The 21,462-nt window shown below is 31.3% G+C and overlaps 2 protein-coding genes and 1 long non-coding RNA gene across 6 annotated transcripts in view; 2 read left to right on the top strand and 1 right to left on the bottom strand.

The window, feature by feature from the left end:
• Nucleotides 1-5,597, bottom strand: part of LOC149479597 (uncharacterized) — a 49,868-nt gene extending 44,271 nt beyond the window's left edge. For all 3 annotated transcript variants that reach the window (XM_089708055.1, XM_089708056.1, XM_089708057.1), the window contains exon 1: nucleotides 5,385-5,597. In XM_089708055.1, the coding sequence (XP_089564181.1) occupies nucleotides 5,385-5,430 (46 nt within the window). In that variant the 5' untranslated portion in view covers nucleotides 5,431-5,597. The remainder of the gene's footprint in view (nucleotides 1-5,384) is intronic.
• LOC149479596 (uncharacterized) overlaps nucleotides 1-21,462 on the top strand; it is a 186,543-nt gene that overhangs the window by 123,519 nt on the left and 41,562 nt on the right. The gene's annotated exons all lie outside the window — the stretch shown is intronic.
• Nucleotides 9,340-21,462, top strand: part of mtg (mind the gap) — a 53,685-nt gene continuing 41,562 nt past the window's right edge. Inside the window, exon 1 of one of the 2 annotated variants that reach the window (XM_089708067.1) lies at nucleotides 9,340-9,641. In XM_089708067.1, coding sequence (XP_089564193.1) covers nucleotides 9,566-9,641 — 76 coding nt within the window. In that variant the 5' untranslated portion in view covers nucleotides 9,340-9,565. The remainder of the gene's footprint in view (nucleotides 9,642-21,462) is intronic. The other variant, XM_089708068.1, reaches the window with a different exon arrangement.

The raw sequence follows: 21,462 nt of genomic DNA, 5'->3' as shown, positions 1-21,462 counted from the left end.
AATAGACATGCTAATTAAATTCCGACTCTGAACACCTGCGATAGAGTTCGCTTTAGCGAATCGCACGCCCAGTTGATTGAACCCACGGCAAGGTCACATTACCTCACAAGAAATTGTCATTTTCATAAAGTTAATGTTTTATTATTGGCCATCGTACTGAGACGAGATTTGCATTGTCCAGACAATGTATAGCTAACACAAATTTACAAAAAATTCATCATGTAACTTTTAAAACATAATGCTAATCTCAGACAAGACTATAGAAGTACTAGGTACATATTTGATAAATATTATATACCTAACTTTCTGTACTGCTCCAAGAGACTTAAACTGTCCTTAATAATTCCCTTTTAATTAAACATGTTAACTTTGTGCAAATTTCTAAAGCTACCAAACCATTCTGTAAGTTTTAAATAATAGCCATAAGTACCTACTACCTATCCTTACATACTTCAATTAAAATTCTTATAATAAAAATAATTAAAACCATGATGTAATCTAAAACAAAAACATGTTCATACATCATCCATAGAATATCAATACGACTATAAATACCAAATAACTAAATCATAGGAATGTTAAACTCGGTGCTCGAAAGTGAATCAATAAAGCCGATCTTGATAACGGTTCAAGGTCACATCTTAAGATGGAAATAGAATACGTACAAAAGGCCACGCTGAGGCTTTTTCTAGTCTCCACGGTTATGTGCTTACGGGATAAAATTGTTATTTGAAATAAAGGAAAAAATATTACTCCATAGAAAGTGTAATACAAAAATAAACAACGAACAAGAATAAGAAAACAACAACAAGTATCGTTTCAATATTTAAATTTAAAAAGGAAGGAATGCCCCAACGACCAGATAGGTATCGATATTAAATCCCATTCATATTTTTAAACGCATATTACCCAGGTAATACATCCATAATTTGGCTAAATATAAGTTTATAAAAGTTGGGTATGATATTCGTCAAGGCAACCTCTGAAAGAAGTCAAATATAACATCCAAGATTCAGCAATATCACTCCAATTTACATCAAAACAGAAAGAGCAAAAGGAGGCTTCCAAAAAATTCCCTAATTTCAAATATTTCACGCGTAATTTCAGAATCTCGATAACACGCAAAGTAATAATATATTCAACATCAATCGATGCAGTATACAAAGGTCAACGTGCCGCTATATAAGGACCAGCCAAGAAATCTCAAGTACGTAGGCTTCATCTACGATGCATAGATAAATAATGACTCTATTGCCAATGCATGCCCTTGTCTTTTATTTGGTATCACACTAGCCCGAGGCTTCGCTCGTGGTATTTGGACGAAAAGATGAAGTTTACTAAGTAGGATATTTTTATGCAAAATTTCATCAAGATACCAAACCCTCTTTCCGCAATTCCGAATGACCTGTTCCTATCTCTCATAATCTAAAGTTTTTGCAGGACAAAATAACGATTTCGTTTTAACCCATTGAGCCCCGAACGGCCCGATTGGTCCACGACTCAATAGATTTTCTATTGTGTCTGTGATTCCGGGGCCTGAGTTATTAATTGGACTTTTTTTAAATGGGATTGTAAACATTTTTGCATAACATTCAGCTTAGCGACATAATATGATATCCCCCAAGCTATGCTTAACCAGCGTTACTAAAAAAGGGGTACGTACCCTGAATTGGGAACAATAATATTACGACAAAAATTCACATTCATACCTACCAAAATTACGAAAAATTGTATTCTCGAGTTTAATTTCGAATCGCCTAAATAAATATGTTTAGTCATAGTTATAAATTATGCATAAAGAGTCAATACGACTTTCTGAGTAAGAAGTAAGAACTAAGAAATTGTGCAGCGTTTAGTTAAGATTTCTATTCTATTGAGAAATGATTGTTTGAGACTGTGACACTTTTTGCGGGTGTTATAAATAAAAACAATATGGTGATATCAACGGTAACTTTGAGTGAACTTTTCAGTTATATTTGAGTAATATTTATTAACAAAAATACTGGCCTAAATTCATAGTATTCATTAGTAATTGTTAATTATATGACAGAATAATTAATAAATAAGTGATTTTACAGGGAATAAGTTTTATTTCTTTTCAATTCTTCAAAATAGAATTCATGTTGAAGAATGACCTAGGTTTTATAGACTACACCTGAGATTTTAAAATAACAGCACATAACTGACAGAGGAAGTGATATTAGAGCAGCTACCATTAAAAAAAATGAAATAGCCTAACTACTAGATATAATAAAAACCATGAAAATGGTTAATCAATATGGAAGTAGAATAACTATTAAGTATGTGTAAGTACACAAAAATTTTGGGAAAATTCTAGTTACAAATATCTTGTCAAGAAAATTTATTTTGTAATTTATTAATGGGTACTAGTTAATCTGTTATAATAAAAAAGGTTATAATGACATGACTTTTTGACTGCGACAAACATCAAGCATCAACTGGAATAAACAGCAATTAACAACATATTAATTAAATTAATCATTACACGTACATAAACCCAAATATGCAGTACATATGACTAATTAAGCATTTGCACAGTATGACATGTACACTGTAATTACTGAACATTCTACAAGTGACAGTCACTACTCACTTGTAGTTATTTCAAAGATTATCATGTAGGTTTTTGCTTTTAAAGATTAAAAAAAATTATTTTCATCCTAACTCGGCAGTGCATAATGACAGATAAGTTTAATTTAGTTTTATTCCAATTTAAAATTCAAGTAAAAGAATAAAAAACATTTCTACAGAAATCAGATTTATAATCAAAGCATGATCAATATGAACCATACAAGACACTCACATTTGAAATTCACAGCACATGAACAAAATTAAGGAATAAGTAAATTTCTGAAAACTAAAATTTTAAGTTTAAATTGGAATTATTTGAAAAATCCAACATTGTAATTTTGCATAAAATTACCATAAATTAGAGAGCTTCTTTGGCTAAATTTATTTGTACAGCCCACACATTGACTCATAGTTCTAATAAGGTGTTTGTGCATGGGTGTGTCAAACCTTCAAACATTTATAAATATAATAAATTATTTTAATTTTAATCATAATTCACTAGAATGTGGCTTGCCTTGTACATAAGAAAATCATTGATTATAACCTGAAAAATCTGTTATTGATAGAAGCATGACAATTTTTCTAAAATTATAATAACACCAATGAATATTAACTAATTTGTAAAGGAGATTTACAATCTACATCAAATTAAGTGAAAATATTAATCTATCCTATTATACTAGCCAACAAGTTTGTTTTGTTGAACATGCTAATCTCCAGAACAACAGGTCTGATTTGAAGAATTAGTGTTCAGTGTTAGACAGCCCATATCAAGATAGGCTATATATCATCATGCAATGACCAACACGAGCAGAGCAATGCAAGTAAAACCGTGGGACCCAGATGGTTACACAACAGATGGAATTAATGTAGTTTTAATTTATGTTAACTATCTACAATAAACGTTAATCTAAAAAATAGTTTTAATATATCATCCGTTAATAAGTCTGTAAAATGTTATTTAAACATTATCTACAAATAGCCATGTGCTTATTTTTATTACATTACATTAATATAGGCCATCTCTATTTAGATTCTAGAACATTAATTTTATTTAAAGCATTTCATAGTTACTAAAAAGCCAATATCAGAGTGCTTTTTTCTCAATTATTTTTCAACAAGATACATTCTAATTACATATATTCATATCTTACAATATTTGGTCAAAGTAAAAACAATCATCTCCAACTTATTCAAAATTCATTGAAACACATGCCAGAATGTTACAATTAGATACAAGATACAAGTTCCAAATTACCTAAACATTTCATATGATTAGAGTTATCTATGTGAATAACATTTCAATTAAAATTGTGAAAGATTTAATTTATTTTGTATACTGTTGTTGTATACTAAAGCTGCAATTTTGCACAAAAATTATGTTTATCAAGTATATTAGGATTTTTTTGTATATCTGTATGTTAATTGATTATTAACAACCAATATTATTTTGTTCAATTGGTAAATATTCGCACAGAACAAAAATAAGACAGGGTTGAGTCAAGTCGGTGATGTCATACCTTTAAGTATTTAGTTGTAAATAGGAATATGTATGTCTATTCATTCAGTAATTGGTTGGATGACTTTAACTTTTTACTTAATTGTATTCTTAATAAAGAGAGTATGTCGTCCAAGAATAAATTATTCTGTGCTAAATCTTGCAAATTATCAGTTGCACCAAATTGCATGTCCTTCATCTTTTATCTTGTTTCTTTGTTTAGCCCACAATATAGATAAAAAGTTTATGGTCTTAATAAGTAATGATTATATTTAGATTGTCTCATAGAATACCTATTTGGAAGCTTAATCCATACTAATATTATAAATGCGAAAGTAACTCTGTCTGTCTGTCTGTTACTCAATCACACCTTAACTACTGAACCAATTTGCATGAAATTTGGTATGGAGATATTTTGATACCCGAGAAAGGACATAGGCTACCTTTTATTGCGAAATATGTACCACGGCGGACCTCTAGTAATCTATAAATCTGCATTGGACATGTGTTTATTTCCACTATAATGATGGAGTATTGCTTTTTGTGTCTCCACATTACTTTCAATATTTAATAGAATATTAAAAGTATTGAAGTACTTATCAAGAATGTTTTACAAACACTAGATAAAGATATGTAACATATTTTCACAAAAAAATTGTGAATATAATGATAAATATTGACGAATTCTTTGCATAAAATGAATATCATCTTCACCTGTGTACATGCATGCACTTGCATGTACATATAAGTATATATTTGATAAAGAATTTGATAAGATAATCTAGAAAGCAAATAAATTTATGTACCTTCGCGAAAATACAGCACACGAATATTCAATTACGTCAGACTATCGTTTGATAATGAAACTTATGACTCAAGACACACCATTCGACAGGAAAATTTACATTTTAATGGCTCGTAAAGGAAATATCTACGTGAAAACGACATACGAACCGAATTAAACGGTAACTATGCAAGGAATCCGGTAAAATTGCACTATCGGTAACCAAATATTTGGAGGTCCGGTACCCCCTACGTTCATGGCGCATTCCTGCGCACTTCTCGTCGTCTGGTAGCCGTTTCGCTAATTATAGAACATACCACGACGTCAAAAGACGTCCAAATGCAGATGAAAAACAAAACATCGGCTTGCGTCGGCCACAACCCACTGCGGACGTTCTCGAAAGCTGTGCACGAATTCACTACGTGGGGCCACGACGCGGTTTAGGGTTAGACGGTTTTGATCACATTTCACACTAAAACGGCACATATCGATTTTAAAAACACACAATACCTTTACTTTCAGCTTTTTCCGTAATATCTTTCACGTCATCAACCATCTTGCTCGATGACAGTCACTCACTGTTCACTTTTTTATTCGAACATATTTCGAAAACTCATACTTCGTTCACTATTTTCAGCCAGACGGCCAGCTAGCGATCTATACAACAGCGCTTCGTTCCGTTCACTGCCAACGACGTTTGGACGGCGAGTGGCAAACAAATGTCATTAAAAAGAAAATGGCGTCAATAAAAACTTTTTATTATCTTCGGTCATGTTATATGTACAATCATTTAGCTTGAATTAAGTATTTTTAGTATTATTTCCATCCATTTATATGAATCGCAAATGTGAGGTAGTTAAATAATAAAATATTGAGCTTAAAATAAAATAAAATAAATTAAAAAGTTAAGAATAATGACAGCGTCAATGTCACACGTGGTATGTATTATCTGTTGATAAATTCAATCAATCAACTAAACCATAAAGTATTTTTGAGGATTAATTTAAATTGACATCAAAAATAATTAACAATAATTATTATGTAGTGTTCCAATTTAATTTAAAAACACAAAATATTTTTTATAAATATTCCTTTACCAGAGACATCTGTCTTTTAAAAAATAAAAATTGTCTTAAAACAGCGCCACCTTTATTTATGTAGTAAAACTTTAACATTGGGTAGTACGGAGAATAAAATAAAAGATGGCGCTATATTTAATGCCGTCACGAAACTGTATCGAACCACTATTTTTATTAATTACTAGCTTCCGCCCGCGACTCCGTCCGCGCGGATGTCGGTCTTCGCGTGGATGGTTTATTTCTCCATTTTGAGTAACTCTGACAGTAACATCTTATAAATATCTATTGGACTCAAATACGGCTAGGCCTATAATAATACCCAACGTGTGTTCGCTGTTCTACAGAAGGCGCTGACTCCACGAGCGAGAGAATCGCGACGATATTATCGTCGTGCCACGTATTTCTATACACTCTCTATGGAACCGTCTCCACACGGCGATATTATCGCCGCGATGCGACGAGTGGCAATGAGCGTGCGAAACGTCATTACATCGTCGCTAGCCCGCCGCGACTAGCAACGGGCCCGCCGCGCGTACGCGACGATCGCGCAGCGGGAGCGCTGTCAAACGCAGCGTCATTTCAGCGTTGCCTCTGGTCTTCTCGTAGTTCTCTTCAAGGAAACGTGGCGATACCGTAACGAGTCGCCGCGGAAACGCTGCGATTCCGTTGCGACTCGTGACGATACGCGGCGGAATTATCGCTCGTTCGTGGAGATTATCCGACGATATAAGGGCGGACTCGTCGCGATTCTCTCGCTCGTGGAGTCAGCGCCGAAGAACGGATAAAACTGAAAAATTAAGATTATTTTTTTTCTTCGTATTTTTTCAGGATAAAAAGTATCCTATTTTACGCCCAGGATAATAAGGTATAATTATACCAAGTTTCATCGAAATCGAACCGTTAGTTTTCACGTGATGTCTTCACATACAGACAGACAGACAGACAGACAGACAGACAAAAATTTTTTTAATCACATATTTGGGTTTGGTATCGATCCAGTAACACCCCCTGCTATTTATTTTTTCAATATTTTCAATGTTACAGAATTGACCCTTCTACAGATTTATTATATGTAGGTATAGATTGTGATTCAAAATTTTCTAATAAATTCTTTAACTTTTTGGTAGTTTGCAAAGTCTCAATTTATTAATAAAATTCCTTTAAAATATTATGTGCTACATAGAACTTTATAAGAATAAGATTTTAAATACCTATTATTTCTGTTTATATCCTAATATTTCCGTTGGCGCTTTTTGAATAAAAATTTTCTATATTATAATGAATGTTAATGATGTTAGTGTAGATTTAGGACATTTTTCATTGCTACAAAAAAAATATATTTTAATTTGGAAAACGGACTGGTTTTTAAATTTTTAATGTTAAGTATTAGATTTTGCCATTATCGGAAAATGTAAGCAAACATGACTTCGGCGTAATAACATTTATTAACACACGAACGACACAAGAATTAAGTTGTATTAGGTAAGTATGTCTTAATATAAAACACATCTATTCTTCTCTGCCAAGAAGCTTATCTACACTAATATTATAAAGAGGAAAACTTTGTCTACACTAATATGTATTATAAAGAGGAAAACTTTGTTTGTTTGTTTGTTTGTTTGATTGTAATGAATAGGCTCATAAACTACTGGACCGATTTTAAAAATTCTTTCACCATTCGAAAGCTACATTATCCACGAGTAACATAGGCTAGGTTTTATCCCGGAAATCCCACGGGAACGGGAACTATGCGGGTTTTTCTTTGAAAACGCGGGCGAAGCCGCAGGCGGAAAGCTAGTATCTAATACACTGGAGATTGCACTATGACCATTAAATTGTAACAAGAAAATATGACGTTGAATGACGCCTGTATGTTTTTTATCCCTTTCACACCTAATTTGGCAAGTTGGTGTGAAAGGGATAAAAAACATACAGGCGTCATTCAACGTCATATTTTCTTGTTACAAGTTACAACGCGGTCACATTAACTTGACGCATGGGCCATGGGCAAAATGACAAAATGACGACATCGAAGCCATGCGGCATGGCTTTGATGAAGTTATTTTGTATCGGTAACAGAGATGCTAACCATACTGACGATTACCGGGCGAGCTAAGGGAATGCGGGGGGAAGCAGGCGGGTTCTCGCATTCCAGCGATGCGTCAAGTTAATGTGACCGCGTTGTAATGGTCATAGTGCAATCTCCAGTGTATTAGATATATCATATAAGCTTCTTGTTCTCTGCGCAGTTTTAATTTATTAAGTACCTATCTAGTGTGTTGAAGAACGAAAACAAGACATTTGTTTGTTAATAACTTAATACTTAATGTCGGCATTTAATAAAGAGCCTAGGCGATCAAGGAAACGGTTAACTTACTATTTTACTGCGACATACATATAGGTCATATATTATAGGTACGTAATACGTATCTATAAAGTATAAACACAATCGCTGACACAGAACATCACTATGACCAAACTATGACTTTATTTCAGGCGAAAGTTTACTTTCTTACATGAATTTAAGTAATGACTCGTTTCATTCTGCAAGGAGAATGTCGAATCTAAATAATGTTTTGATGTGTTTTGTTGATTAAATTTTATGATCGTCAAGTGCAATCTAAAAGCTCTCAGATAAGTTTTCACATCCACAGTAATTTTGGATGTATGATTTTTAATAATTATGAAAATGAAATATCACTAGATACCTACATAGTATAAAACAAAGTCGCTGTCGCTTTCTGTCCGTCCCTATAAGAACTAGGCAACGGATTTTGATAAGGTTTTTAAAGTGAAACTTTTATTACATCGTCTCAAACTTTTCGGTCTGTGTAGCGCATGTCGCGTGACGGTCGAACCGTACGATAATTATCGTACAAATACGATAATTTTGTGCCTAAGTTTCACTTTTACCGTGGTTTCATAAAACCACACAACATTTTTACTTTTTTTAATAGATAGAGTGATTCAAGATTTTTTTCAAGATTCAGTTTTAGTGTAAAATGTCTTTGTAGAACAAAGCGAGCGAAGGCGCGTATGGAAAGCTAATGTTAAATACTGTAATGAGCATAGGTAATGAGTCAAGTCATATCTATTGAAAACTGAAAAATGAAAATATCAACGTGGTCAATATTAGTGACCATATAACTATTACCACACGTAAATATACGTCATAGTTCAATGTTAATTTGCAATTGCTAGTTTTCCAATCTATTTTAACAGCGACGAAATTTTATCACGCACTGTGAATGTCTGTACTAACCTGTTCAATTCTATTGCTCATTCAGTTATTCGCTTTTCATTATAATTAGATTACTTTTAAATCGGTCGAGTAACAGGTCCGTTTACGATACGCGCACCACAACGCGCACCTGAGTTGCGCTGCCCACCAAAGCAAGCATGCAGTTGACGTTTGACTTTCGAACGAAACTGTAGATAAAAAAAAGTAAGCGCATCCGTCACACATTTCGGCGGGATTTTTGACAGTTCGATTTTTCTGAATTTTCTTTGTGAATATTTTTCGTGTGTGATAAAAAATGTTGACTAGTTATCGTTTTTGATAAAGTCAAAATACTTTCAGCGTCGTAATGAAATAGTTGTGTTAATAAGTGAATGTGCAATTGGATTTTAAAAATGAAGCTCACTCGGTGCTTAATTGGAGCAATTATTTGCCTGTTTGCCATGATAGGTAAGTACAATTAATAAAAAAACCTTATATATGTATTTTCACTTATTTTTCAGTGTATTTTATCGGTATAAATAGGTAACAAACATTAACTTGATTTTGAGTCTTGACTCTTGATAAAATATCCTCAATTGAACTGTACCTATCAATTAATACTTAAGTAATTAATTTTTGGCTTTCAACCAAAAGAGGTTTTCCTTGTTGTGTTACGTTTCTTAATTCAGTAACTATACATTATCGTATTTAATCGAACTCAATTAGTGTAATCACTATGTTTTGAGAGTAAGGTCGCGCGTATCCGTATTCGTACACTGTTTACGGTTTATTTAAATAAAAACATTATAATTTATAATACATAATATTACTTTTTATTATACGTTACGGTATGGTTGGTATCTCTTCAGTTTGCAACATAGAAGGACGTTAGTTGTCACACGAAAAATCTATGAATAAAAATAATAATAAACCTCGTAACTATGAAAATGTTTAAAATATATTTAACGACTGCCTTAGTTCGATTATTTAGGTACCTACTAGATTGTGTATTTTCAATTTTAAACGAAGGTATGTAAGTGCATACCTATCTATACATATAAGTAAAATTGAAATTATGAAAGAAAATATTTTGTAATGTGAAAATATGTAATTTATAAACTCTAGATAATTTAAAATATTTGCGACATCGAAACTATATAATTATATATAGTTTCGATGTCGCTATATACAACTGTAACCGGTATATTATTGTTTGATAATTTTTAATAAATGACAATAATAACCAACCGAAATTGAGAGCAAAAACCTGTAGAAATAAATCATTATGCACCCGAGAGAAAATTAATATTTTAAAGCAAAATATTGAAGTGACACATTGAATTTTGAATTTAGTTCTGTATAAGTAGAGCACTAACTTAACGTTAACTTGACGGGTGCAAAATACATAGGTAATATCAGTCAGCCAATAGCCATTAACATAGCAGCTGTTGCTTAGTAGGTTCCTATTTAACCTATAGGTACCCACTGACGTTTGTCATATACCTACTAGCTTTCCGCCCGCGGCTTCGTCCGCTTTGTCTAAAACCTATTAAATTAAATACTAAAACCTTCCTCTTGAATCACGCTATCTATAAAAAAAACCGCATCAAAATCCGTTGCTTAGTTTTAAAGATTGAAGAATAGGTACATAGAGTCAGAAAAAGCGACTTTGTTTTATACCTACTATGTAGTGAAGTAGGTATAGAAAATATCGCAAAAATAATTCGTTCTACATAGTTAAATAGATGTTTATTTTTCTGCCAAAAATCTATCAATGAACCATATGTAAATTAAATTCATACCTAGAGTAAAACCGGATATTTATCATAATATTTATGTATTTACATATTAAATACTATCTTATATAAGCTCATAAAGCATATCATAGACTTTCCAAATTCCATCATAAATAAGTAATTTTAAAATTATTTGTTTTCGTATTTGGACATAATACTTTCGCGTAGTAGAAAGCTGTCCTATAGGTATAGTAATGAATGGATTCCGGTTGAGTTATCTTTAAAACGTCATCGGAAATAGCTTAGGAGGAAAATTAACGCTTAATGAGTAAAAGCTATACTTGGTAATACCACAAAATAGAGAGTTGTGGTTGTGGTATATGGGCTTTCTGGGCTATTTTTATAAGGTTGTATATTTTTTTTTTAAGAAGGGATAAACTTTTCAATGGAAATTAGGAAGTTAGTTAAGATAAGCCACAAGCTTCAACACGCGGTATCGATTACCGGCAAAATTGTTCAAAAAATTTTCAAAATTTTTGCTTCATTATTTAAGCTGTCGCATAAAACACTTTACTGCACGCACGATCACGTTATTTTAAAAATAAAGCTAGATACCATAAGAATTCATTTAAAATAAAAGAAAACGCAACGAACATACAAAGACTTAATGGCAAAAGTACTCTACAAGACCAACATCAAATAGAAGAAAGGATTTGAACACTTTCCAACAGTTAAATACGCAATAAATTACATTCAAAGCCAAACTTGTTAGTTATTCATAACTTTCATCTAAAACGCGTAAAACGCTAATAAACCAAACATCGGTTTTCACTTTCCATTGACGCAATCGTCTTTAGTATCTAATTTGAATAATACACGATTGTACCTGTTAGTCATTTGCACCTACCACACTGATTATAATAGACAACTCTGTCCCTTGTATAATAGCATTGCATGCGACTTTACGTGCGTGACAATGCAGAAGGACATTCCAGGATCTATACCTATTACCTACGCCACAGTATTACAATATTTCCTATAATATTGACTGTGCCTACGCCTTCGCTCACTTGGATGTCAAGTTATTAAATGGCAGCTGTTTAAATAATATCTAATATAGGAATATTTTCATTTATCTACTTCAGTCCATTCTCAATGTCATCATCCTATAAAATATTCACAAAAATTGTCTCAGCGGTTTACTCACGAAAGCGTAACAGTCAGGCACTTTCATATTTATTATTTCATATCTAAATTCTTATTTTATTCTCATCACCTTCATTGCTCTGATTGCTCTATTAAAGATGTAAGTAGGTTAACATAATACTGAAATAAAGCCTACTTAAAAATATATGTGTACTCTCAAAGTCACTAGAAGGCCGTACTCGGGTAATTTTTTATGCGTAAAAAGGTTTTTAGTAAGGTCTTGGAATGAATCATTTGTTTATTGATATTTATGTAATGGATATAGTAATAGATATTTGCGATAGACTAGATTGTGTCAGTAGTCTTTAAGAATTGAATGTGATTACTTAAAAAATAAACCAAATACATAAGTAATTCTTTTGAACAAAAAACTGAACTGCCTTCATAATGTCAGCTCGATCTAATTTAAATGAAACCACGCGGAAGGCACTTTTAAATAAAAATCGTCAAAATCGGTTCACCTAGTCGAAATCTGAGTAAAAAAGCCAAAAAATTTGTTCCTTCCTCCTTGTTTTGAATTCTACTGAAAATTCAAACCTCAAAAGGCATTAAAAAGGCGAAGCAAAAAGTTTCTGTAATATGATTAGGTACCTATATATTTTTTTATACTATCCTTCTGTACCTATATAAACCGAGGCATATCTAATGCCTCGATTTACAATTACAATCGGTACTTTCTCATTATATTATATTGATAGTAGATATAATAATTATATCAGGAAATATATGGAATTCCACGAGCCAAGAAACTTCGCAACACATTCCAATCTAATTCAATGAAATTTATAAATGAATTATTAATAATATGCAAAAAAATAAAAATACTATGTTCATCAGAATTATGTAATAGGAACGTCGTGAGTAATACGTTCTTAAACGTCATGTGTACTTGTTTAAAAATCTGGTTACGTGTGGCTTTGAGACCATACTGAGTTCTGACCGCATGCCAGTGTTTATTTCGGTCAAATATTGAAAAAATTCATATAACTCGTGAGTAAAACAGCATAATATTATAATTATTTTATTTGAGAAATCATTTGACCAAATTTTTTATTAAAATAGTCATGTAGGTATGTGAAATCTATATAAGGCTTAATTGCTTTTCAAATTTCAGTAACAGGTCTTTTAATATTCATTAGGTTTAGGCATATATATATTTTCACAAATGTCCATCCAATAACACATTTGAAATTACATATTATGGTAGAATTAACATTCTTATTAACTTTATGTCGTACCTAACATAACACATTAACAAGATTCCAGAAGCCAATTTCTTGCCAGGGCTTCAGATTTTTAATCACTAGCAATTACAGAATTTTCAAGGTGGACAAGTAGAAGTCCATAGCCTTCTGCAAATCGCCTTATAATATTTGATTTAGTATATAATTAAGAAAACGACACTAGATACGAATTAAGAATATCTCGGTCAGGTCGCCACGCTATATGAAAACACGACCTTTTATTATGTTTTCACGGCCAATAATTTTCGCAGTACAGCCAAGTACCTATACTGGACGTGCCCCGACCGGTTCGTATATGACCTCTATTGACATTGTACTAGAATATATAGCTGGTAATTTGATCTGTGTTAAATAAATTGATTTGTACATAAACTTTGGTTGGTACTTGTGGTGACTCGCATGTGTAGGGCTTCGCTTAAAATATAGATGTTCCAGTTGTAACAGACGTTCGAAGAAGCAGTAGTTGAGTAGTGAATAGAACGTATACGGTATATGTAACCCATCTAATAAACTGTAACATTATAAAAATGAAACATTTATATTTTGTATGTCTATTTGACCGCCCCCTTGGTACAGTGGTTGACGCGTGAACCGAGGGGTCCTGGGTTCGATTCCCGGTGGAGACGAAGAAAAAAAAATGTCTCGGTCTGGCAGGACACAGAAGGCTGATCACCTACTTGTCCCTAAAGAAAATCGATCAGTGAAACAGATGTATGCATAATGCATCTGCCCCTTACCCCAATTGGGGACATGGGATATGTCTATTTGTAATGTTTCCACGTAAACTACTGGGCCGATTTAAAAAATTCAATTACTAGCAGAAAGCTGCATTTTCCTTAGTTACATAGAATATAATTATATCTATTTAGTTTTTATCCTGAATCAGCCCGGAGAGCGGAGATAAGAGGCTAGTTGTGATACATGAAGAACAGCTGTATCAGAAATGCAAGAGTCATTACATCCATCAATAAATGATCGCGCCTCAGGTTATTAAGCCAGTGTTTACAAACTTTTGCCTGCAACTTGTCACGAGCTCTATATAAATTTAATGTAGGTTGATGTTAATATTCTAAAATGTAAGGTAATGTTCTATCTAGATTATAAAATTTGTCGTGTAACATGAAACAAAGTAAATATATTTTATATGCACTTATTTACTTACTAAATTAATTATCTGTGAGTAAGGCCTGCTTCGGGGTGTGGTCACAAGCAAGGTGAAAACCGGAATCTGTAGGGAAAATATTTTTTTAGTAAGGAAATTATACCCATTTTTTTTATTTCATTTTCATTCAAGAACCTTTACACTCATGGTAATGAACTTAAAGACATTAAAGTGGACAAAAATAAAAGAAAACATTCTAGTAATTTAAATGTCACCAGACAGTTAATCTATAATAACATGATTTGTAAAAGATTGTGATGGTGACCCGTATCAACAATTATCATAGTTATTATTGTTCACAGAAAAGTGCGTGTACTTTTTGTAATGTCGATGAGTATTTTTATCGCAATTACATAAATCAGTATTTCTATAGATATTATATAATGTTTTAATGTGAATTTGCACGGTTTTAATCAACGCTTTGTTGGGTATCTTCCCACACTAAATTAGAGAAAGTTTGATAGATTTCACAACCATGGATCGAACTATATAGACCATTTAAATGAGTTGAAGTTATTATTTTTATGAGCTTCGGGAAAATAACCAATAATTTATGTTACATAAGAGTGTGAGTATATGAAACTTTAAAACGAGTAGAGAGGATTTATTTATTGTATTAAACATTGTAATAAATAATGTTGCAATTAATTAGGTTTATTCTAGGTATAGTTAATTATCAATTAGTAGTAGAGCAAAGTCAAAATAATATTGTTATGGCGTAATGACCTTATAAAAGGTTATTTAAAGTGTAATAAATATAAAAGGGATTGTATACAATTATGTAAATAATGTTATTCTTAGATTTACAATGCTCTTGATTGATGATCGTTGAAGATAGTATAATATGTATTACCTACTTATGTTTTGTGTTAGACTACATAGTGTACATATTTATGTTTGTATATGTGTGTGTTTATGTGTTAGGTATATTTATAACAGTCTAGAATAGAATTCAATTATAAGATTTAATTATATTTTTCGTTAATGTAGTTTATTCTAGCTAATCTAGGCTATGGTAGGCAACAAAATCTAGTGAGTGTTCAACCGCGACCTTCTAGTGATTTTGTGGTTTTTATGCCTTGAAATTTTGAGTAATGTCTGCTTTACCAGGATATCTTAATAAAGTTAAAGTAACGATGCTTTAGTGGCATTCGAAAATTGTATGAAAATTATCATCTTATCTAGCTTCAAAGTGAAATTACTTTCTTTTGAAATGATGCTAAAATTATGGGGTTAGATTGTAAAATTGAAGGTTAATTAACTTTCTTTTGTTTAAGTGGTTGAGTGGCAATTTATCTTTACATCAATTATAGGAGTCGGAAGATTAAAATTTCACAAAATAATTAATAAACATATGCATGCGTGTCACAAAAATAAAAATAACTTTTTTTTCTAATGAATCTTTGTGAACATAACATAGGCAGATGTAATAGGTATCCATTTTGATTAAAGTAATGAACAGTTCTTTTATATAAATATAAAAGCTATATCGATTACATAAAATCTCTTTTAACTACATTTCTTAGAACAAGAACAGAAAAACCTGAAACTGGGCGCCCTTCGAAGAGCTGGGTGCGCGCGCGTTTAATTCTCTTGTTATGTCATACCGTATGCATAAATTATAATACCATTTTTACTTCCTTGACATTATTGTAATGATAATTTATTACATTTAATTTATAATAATAATTTTCCTTGTTCTTAAGGTAGTTTGAATGAAATTTTTGACATAAAATTCGAATGTTTTCGATCTAGTTGTCTATATTAAACGGCAATTTATTTCAGATCTCATAATGTATAATAATATAATTTAAGTCTACATAAGTAAGCTCTTGTGTCGATAGTACACCTAAATATAAGCTATTAACATAGGTCGAGTGGTTGAACATTAACCTACGGGCCATGGAGCAGATTTAGCAAGCGAGTTCGAGCTTGCTTCACTTTCTGTAAAGTATAAATAATCATAAATTCATGTAGAGTACGTACAGATTATTATACATATTGTATTTAATAAATAAGGAATCATAAAAACTATCTTACGTAGATACAAACTAATATAAATAGATAAAGAAAGATATAACTTAAACTTAACTTAAAGTTTAAAGTGGTGGTTAAAATTTACGAAGAAGCTTAACCTATAATAATTATTAATTATATTTTCTAAGCAGGCTAGCCTTCAAAGTCTTTGCACTCGATAATTGGAATTCGATCGATCAATTATAGTATATTAATCGTAAGACCAATCATCACTTCGAATTTATGCACAACTTTAGTTTATCTAAGAAATGTAAAATGAAGATATTTTGTAAACGGTAACGATAAATATCTTACTGGTTAAACTTTAAAGTATAATATATCTAATTGAACTGACGAGGGGTTATTGTCCGCGGAATTTTTTAAATAGATCAATTACAACTGTATTAAGTAACGTAAACGAGGGATTAAAAGTAGCCGCTCAAAAAAAGGCCCCCGAATGACAAAACCGAGGACAATTACAGATAAACGTTTTATTATCCAACAAACATAATAACGTCACTTGCAATACACAAACAATTCATTGTATTTATACCGATTATCACAACTACGTAACGGGTGTTCACATAAACATACTAACGCGTTTCACTGCAAATTATTCGGTTGAAGACAAGCAGCGACTAATTCGACCACTTTCACTGATTTCTCTTTATGACGTATTGATTAGCATGTAAGGATCGTTTTGGAGAGAAATTATTATGTATTCATTTGTTTGGTGCATTAAAATTGTATCTGTATTAAAAATAATATTTTTATAATGTGTTTTTCTCGGTGTACTTAAAATGTATCTGTATTGTGAAGAGTGATTTATTTTGAATATGTTGTATTGTTTTATAGTGTGTTTAATTTAATATTATAAAAGATTTGTTCTATAAAGTATTATCTTATGAAACATAAAATAATGCTTTACAAAACTAGAGAACACGTTTTAAAAATTGTAACGAAAAGTGCCATTTCTTAATATTTCAAATAGCTAGTTGCATACATAACCATCTTATTAAAAATTACATTATAAAAACAGTGCTTGTGAGAAGTATGAAATATACTTAATTGAAACTTGCATGCAAATGTCCATTTACAAGTTATTGTTTCATAAAGCATTAGTTAGTGGTTATTATTGTGTTTGAACATGCATATTTAACTAGAAACAAAAGGTTACCTATTAAATATAGTAATAAATTAGTGTTCTCTTGTTAAATACATAACAATAAAATATTTCTCTTTGTAACACCTGCGTTTAATTCAACCTTTTTAGAGGTTAAGTGTAACTATGAAATGGAAAGAATTTTTTTTTTTAAATTAATTGTAGTTCTTTCAAAAGTATTGAATAACATGCTATCGTTGGACATAACTGACACATAATTTATACTTATTTATTTCGAATCAAAAGTAAACAAAAGGCGCCAATTCATTTAAAATTATAGGCCAGAAGGTCGAAAGGTAAATTATTCTGTGCTAAAGAGGTTATTTCCGAATATTTCTACGTCAATTAAATCAAACTAAATATACAACTAAATTTCATAATATTTTACGCTACCAAATATACCTATAAAAAAATAAACCACTTGTATGTTACCTTGGCAGAACGGATGCAAAAATCGGATATTATTAGGTGCAAGTAACAAGCTAATTTAGTAATGAATAAACTATCATGAACTAGTGAAGGTCATCATAATCGTTTGAGCTTTTCCCGCGGTATCGCATCACGCATGACATACATTCAAATTATCTATGGGTTTTCCAATGAGTCTATTTATGTTGTTTTAACAATTTCTTAATATGGAATTGATTATTGCGAAAATTAAAAGGATCAAACTTTATGTAAATGAGCGCTCCATTTTTGTAAAACCTTGGCTATCATTTTGTGGCGTATCTATTATTGATTTTTATGTATAGACGTAAGATTTAAGTGGTCTTCTAATTCCAAAAACAGTATTTTTACAATCCTGTTTTACAATACCTTCCTCGTAGGAACTTTCCCGGACAGAAATAACTAATAAAGTGCTAATTCATTCAGACTTAGATCTTCATGAAAATATTCAACAAGAACCAATCGGCAATTATTGCATAATTAATTAAAAAATATCAAAATTATTACTTATCCTCACACAGGAGATTAATTAAATGTGTCATTAATATTTTTATGTTATTAGTTATTACTTATTACCATATAAATAAACTATTCACCACGATCTTAGAGATCTTAGATATGTGGCAATGCACTAGCTCCTATTAATATTTATGGCTATCCAAACCATAAACATATAAGTTACATATTATGTAAATTTATTGACATTATTTTAAAAGAGCAACTATGGACTTTCTTGCCGATTCTTCTCCATAGATACTGCTTTCCGAATCGGTGGTAAATGTTAAAAATACTATGTAATGACGATTCGAATGTGCTACTAAATAGTAGTCTAATTGAATAAATGAATGTTTGAGTTTGAGTTTTGAGTTTGATTTTGAATAGCCTAGCTATAAACTACCGTTGCATGTATATAAAAATACCAGTCAAGGACAGTATAATGTGATGAAAATAAGCGATGGCATTCTTGCATATAGAAAATCCCACGGTTTTAACGTTTTGCATACAAATCGGTGAAATTAAACACATTAGCATTGCTCGACACAAACATGATATAATGTTAAAAATTTTATGACAGGATATATAGTAATTAAAATTAATGTAAAGGTTAATTTAGAATTAAAAAAAATCCTTTTAATGTTAGCCGGCAAATTAACTAATTTGCTGAAGGCTCTACTTATGACAGATTAAAACAAATAAATGAATAAGTCTCTATATTACTACATATATTTACAGATTAGGAACAGTGAGATCTAATTAATTATCTGTAAAATTTCCTAATTCTTTATAAAACCTAGTGAAAAGTATAAATATTAAAAACCAAATTATTTTTCAAAATTTACTTAAACGTATTTAATGAATGTAAGTATTTACGCTCTATCGATATCATACATGACGTATACCGGTTTTTTGTGGAAAAGTGACCTCTCTGTTGTAAGTATGTTCCAATTCCTGCGTATACTTTACGTTATTTTAAATACTTTTAATACAATTGCTAAATAATATCTGTCCGTCTGTTCGCGATAAACTCAAAACCAACTGTTCCGATTTTCATTTTGCTTTCCTCAATGGAAAACGTGGTTCTCGAGGAAGGTTTTAGCATAAAATAATTTGTTTGGTTTTAGGCTACGCAGGCAAAGCTACGGGCGGAAAGCTAGTTAGATACATAAAACAAAAGAACATTGTCCAAAAATTTTCCAATGACCTAAGAACAAACGAGTATCATAAGTTACCATTGAAAGTAATAATAATGTTATAAGCTCACTCAATATTCTCACAAAATGTTGAAAGGTGCCAATTATGTCAAAGGTCACGATTTCACCATGGATTTTTATTATCACCTACAGATGCTTTTTGCAACATACCTCCGGTTTGACAAATTAACTTTGGTTCTGTCATTTGATAGTATTTCAATACGTTGGTCAATATCTGACGACACGTGTGTGGAAAGTCTTTGGACAATATTAACATATACTTAGCGGTGTTTGATTTATTATACGCCTTTAGTGAGAAAACTTTGTTTCGCCGCTTTACTTTGTAACAGTTTTGTAGCTAATAGGTGTAACGACATTGTTTTGGAAATATAAGGATAGGTGAAATTGCCATATCCTTACGAATAGGACGAGCCGTACATTTAGTTTGTTAACTTTAAAATTTAACAATTAGACTGTTATATTATGATATCAAACATCTACCATACGATAAAATACATTATCGTAAATATGCAATAAAATATTGTTGAATACTTACTTAATAAAAAAAAGTGATCTTGGGTCAACTGGTGTTTAAATAATATAGCGATATAGCGTATAATTATATAATAATTCTTTCCGAATATTTATTTAATTAATAAAAAATAAAAATACTAAATATATCATTATATAGATTACTTATATGCAGTTCGCGCATTCTGAATTGATCTGTCCTAATAAGCCTTAAAAGGTGAACACATGTTTAATTGTCTTCCTGTGCATTCTATAGTATAGTACCTTTTAAATTATTCATTTTAACTCTTTCGTAAAACCTTCGACTAGTATTGTATGCAATATTTATATGTTTAACGGATTAGGAAATATCCTAAATGTTTTAAAGTATTTTTGTGTAATGACGGAGGAAGGTGTGTCTGTTTATACTTTACTGGATTATTGTGATAAATTACTCGTGATAAGTTTAACGATAGTTTTATTAAATTATTCTGAATATTATAAGAATTAAACATATTAGATTAGTACTGCAACCATATTACCCTTTTATCATTTTATTTTGAAATATGTACGCGTTATTTTTTTCGTATGTTTATCCTTGGATAACTTTTCTTTATGCGACCCAGCAGAATAAAGAATGTAAATCTTTAATTTCAAAATGTTTATCATAGTAAGTAAATATATTATTAACATAATTTCGATTTCAATTCCACATCGTTCATTTTCTTGGGAAAGTGTTTATCTTTTTAATTTACATACGAATGTCAAACATTTGTGCCTAGGTGTGAACTTGCCACATTTTTAACGAGATGTTGCTTATAAATGTCATCAGTTGTGTAAACTTATGGCTTTGTCACATAGAATGTGTGCTTAGCGCGCGTCAGAGCCCCAATCTGACGCCGCTCTGTGACACGGTACAGTGTTACGTGTACTGTGCCTACGCAATGACGCGCTCTATGTACGCGTTCTATCTGACAGAGCCCAAGAAAGAAAGAAGAAGAAAGAAAGTAAAAACGTTTATTAAGCGAGACAGTCTGACACAATAAATTGACAACCAAAAACATAAAATACATACAAAAAACAATAAATGAACAATAATAGTACAACACAATTCG

The sequence above is a fragment of the Colias philodice genome, chromosome 20 (genome assembly GCF_061535455.1).
Source record: "Colias philodice isolate Cphi_HAF_F1 chromosome 20, ilColPhil1 Martin Lab GWU primary, whole genome shotgun sequence".
NCBI classification, from domain to species: domain Eukaryota; kingdom Metazoa; phylum Arthropoda; class Insecta; order Lepidoptera; family Pieridae; genus Colias; species Colias philodice.
This window is presented reverse-complemented; position numbering and strand designations above follow the sequence as displayed.